The sequence below is a fragment of the Peromyscus eremicus genome, chromosome 1 (genome assembly GCF_949786415.1).
Source record: "Peromyscus eremicus chromosome 1, PerEre_H2_v1, whole genome shotgun sequence".
Classification (NCBI taxonomy): Eukaryota; Metazoa; Chordata; class Mammalia; order Rodentia; family Cricetidae; genus Peromyscus; species Peromyscus eremicus.
The window spans coordinates 48337945-48341475 of record NC_081416.1 but is presented as its reverse complement, the minus strand read 5'-3'; the positions used below and the strand labels follow the sequence as shown (position 1 = coordinate 48341475).

The following is a 3531-nucleotide window of genomic DNA, read 5'->3' as shown; positions in this document are numbered from 1 at the left end:
TTCCTTGTTTAGTTCATATTTAGGCAATCATGGTGAGACTTTGTGAGTGTAGCTTCAGATTTTAATAAGAAGAAAGAACTTACTTCTACTAATTAACTATAAGCATAGTACAAAATAAGATGACTTTAGTTAAGAGAAACAGTGTATAATTTAAATAACTACAAAATAAAAGATTGTATGTTCTCAGAAAAACAAATAAATGATAAACATATAAGGAGATACTAATTTCCCTGACTTACACATTGATCACTACACAATGTATATATGTGCCAAAATATCACATTCTTCCTTACATTTTGATGAATGTATATAGTTGTTACATGCTGATGAATTTATAGAAGGAAATGACAAAGAAAAATCTTAGAGGAGATCTGTGGTGCTAAGACAGTGGATGTTTTATTAAAACTAACTAGAAGGAAAGAAAAAAGTGACCCCTAGAACTATGTGACAAAACCAGAAGCTCAGGGTGGGTGCCTGGCCCTGAGATTCTAGTGGGATTTTATTTTTCTTTCTGAACTTACTATGGCCCAACTGGTCTGATAATTAGAATCACTTCTCTCTAAGCATCTATTCCCTCATGTTCTCATAAGGACTCTCCATCAAACTTAAACTTTTTGATGTCTCCACTAAGGTCAGAATGAATGGCCAACATGGGATCACAAGCCTCCCGAGTGATCTACTATCATACCCAGATTCCCCTGATACATATGTGGAGTTTGTAATCTCCACCACGGTACTGGTAAAAGCACAGGCCAGAGTTCTGTTCTACAGCAGAGCTTGTGCAGAGGGAAAGGAGAGCATTTCTCACAATACTTTCCTGAGTGTGGATGCAGGCCAATACTGGGCATGGTGGTTTTCATACCCCATTCCCTTTGTACATTTGCCTGTTCCTAGAACAATGGTTAGTATTAAAATCTTCAGGGATAGCAATGTAGAATAGTAAGCGAAACAAAATCCAGCCATTTTTACTTCCCAGGTGAAAACACAATAAAAAATAATGGCAATTAGTTTTGAATAGGCCTACTACAGACACACCGTGAACTAGTTATCTTCTCCCGTTTGTTTCATTCCTTTTTTCACCATAATACACTGCTTTACATTACTCATGTTTTGATGTTGAGAATCAGAAGATTCCATTTAGAAGCTGGTAAAGTGATTGCTACACTCAAAAGAAATAGGAGGAACCTGTGAGTTGGGAGAAAAATCACACTCAGCTTGGCTCTCCTTATATATCTTCTCCTGCCTTGAATAAGAACGATGTTTACTGCTGAGAATTAGTATGTCTCAACATTCCTGAGTCAGAGGTTTCTGTTGGGTGGAGGGACTTTCATGCTTTTCCCAGTAGCTGCCATCTATCATTTGAGCCACTGTGGAGGTAAGTAAATCAAATATGCTATGCAATATCACTTGCTAAAGAGCACCAAGTCTCTATGGAAGAATGAGAACAATTTTATTATTACCCTCTCTGTTCTCCCCAAACACCAGTCATAAAGACATGGCTGATGGTGAGTAAGGGAAATTATTAGTCTATATGGAAAACATTGTGACATGGAGAGAAAGAAAGTACAGTTTTGCTCACTAATTTTGAAAAATTATTCCCTTATATTTTGCCCAGCTTAAGTATATGAAGATACTTACACTTTTCTCTAATTGCTAATATTTAAAGGGAAGCAGAGCTAACTAAGGGTTGTCATTAATTAGACAGTAAAGCTGGGTGTGCCTAGATCTGACTCTTAGACCACTGTATATTTTTAAGATATTGGAAGATATATCAGACATGTGAAATCCATTTTCTAGACCTTATGTTCATATTCAAAAGCCCATATATTCTTCACAGTGTTAGCTGCTCATTAGACTTTCAATGTCTATTCTTTACAAAAATGCATGTAAGCATTACAAATAATGATAGTGAATGTTATATGGTTTAGTGCAGTATGCATCACCCTATTTAGTGGAATTGAGGTCCATAAATATATTACTCATCTTTGACAGCAAAGAAGTTCAGTGTCCATCTATATCACTTCCATAGGAGCAAACTGCCCACAGTTCCCCAGCATGCAGTTCACCATCTTCTAAACAGTGTCCTTCACTAGAAAAATAAATGAGTAAAAGACCTTGGTCATAGTTTGTAATTCTGGTGATATTCAAAGAGTATATTCTTTTATTTGTCCTAGGAACTTGTCATGATCATTCCCAAATGACACTGATGGAGAATATTTCAGAGGTTACAGAATTTATTCTTGTGGGGTTAACAGATGTCCCAGAACTGCAGATCCCTTTGTCTGTTGTCTTCACTCTCATTTATTTGATCACATTGATTGGGAATCTTGGGATGATCATGCTGATTCTGCTGGATTCCCGACTCCACACTCCCATGTACTTTTTCCTCAGTAACCTCTCCCTGGTGGACTGTGTTTATGCATCAGCAGTCACTCCAAAGGTAATGGTTGGCTTTCTCACAGGAAACAAGATTATATCCTACAATGCATGTGCTGCCCAGATGTTCTTCTTTGTAGCCTTTATTGCTATTGAAAGTTTGATTCTGGCCTCAATGGCTTATGACCGTCATGCAGCAGTTTGTAAACCCCTGCATTACACTACCACTATGACAAATACCACCTGTATCCTAATTGTCACCTGCTGCTACATGTGTGGAATCTTGCAATCCTCTATCCATGTAGGCCTTGCATTTCATCTTTCTTTCTGTCTTTCTAACATGATTAATCACTTTTTCTGTGACATTCCTCCACTGCTGAACATTTCTTGTTCTGACACCTACACAAATGAGATTACACTCCTTATCTTGGCTACACTGGATGTCGTTTTCACTCTCTTCGTTATCTTGAACACTTACCTGCTTATTTTCATTGCGATTTTGAGGATGCGTTCAGCCGATGCACGGAAAAAGGCCTTCTCTACCTGTGCATCCCACTTCATCACTGTAGCCATTTTCTTTGGGTCACTCATATTCATGTATTTACAGCCCAGCTCTAGTCATTCCATGGAGACAGACAAAATTGCATCTGTGTTTTACACCATGGTTATCCCCATGCTGAACCCTATGGTCTACAGTCTGAGAAACAAAGAGGTCAAAAATGCATTCATGAAAGTTGTTGGAAAAATTAAGTCTTCATTGAACTTAGTCAATTAACTCCGAAGTATTTTTTGAACATGTGAAATTATGGACCTTTACCCTTGAGGAATAATTTATTTTTAATTATTTATTGTCTATGGTTTCTTTGAACAGTTATTTTACAAAGAAAAAGTCTGTCTTCATGCATTGGTTATCTGACTAATTTAGAGTGAATTTGGAGTGTATCTTGCAATAAATGAGATGTCAATTTAATATTTAAATCAGTATTATTATGCTAGAGAATTCACATGCAATACTACTTCATTGTTATAAAGTATTTTTAGGTCAACTTCATGTATGCATGACAACAGTTATATTTTCAAATGTTTTATATTATCATTATTAATTACTAGTATTTCTTTTTTAGTGTATGATTATATAATTTCCCCTTCTCAGTC

General features: G+C 36.4%; 1 protein-coding gene across 1 annotated transcript; it reads left to right on the top strand.

The window, feature by feature from the left end:
• Positions 1–2197: 2197 nt before the first annotated feature.
• On the top strand, positions 2198–3151 carry LOC131897083 (olfactory receptor 5B12-like). The gene has a single exon (XM_059247974.1). It carries the CDS (start codon positions 2198–2200, stop codon positions 3149–3151), a length of 954 nt encoding a protein of 317 aa, XP_059103957.1.
• Positions 3152–3531: the final 380 nt, after the last annotated feature.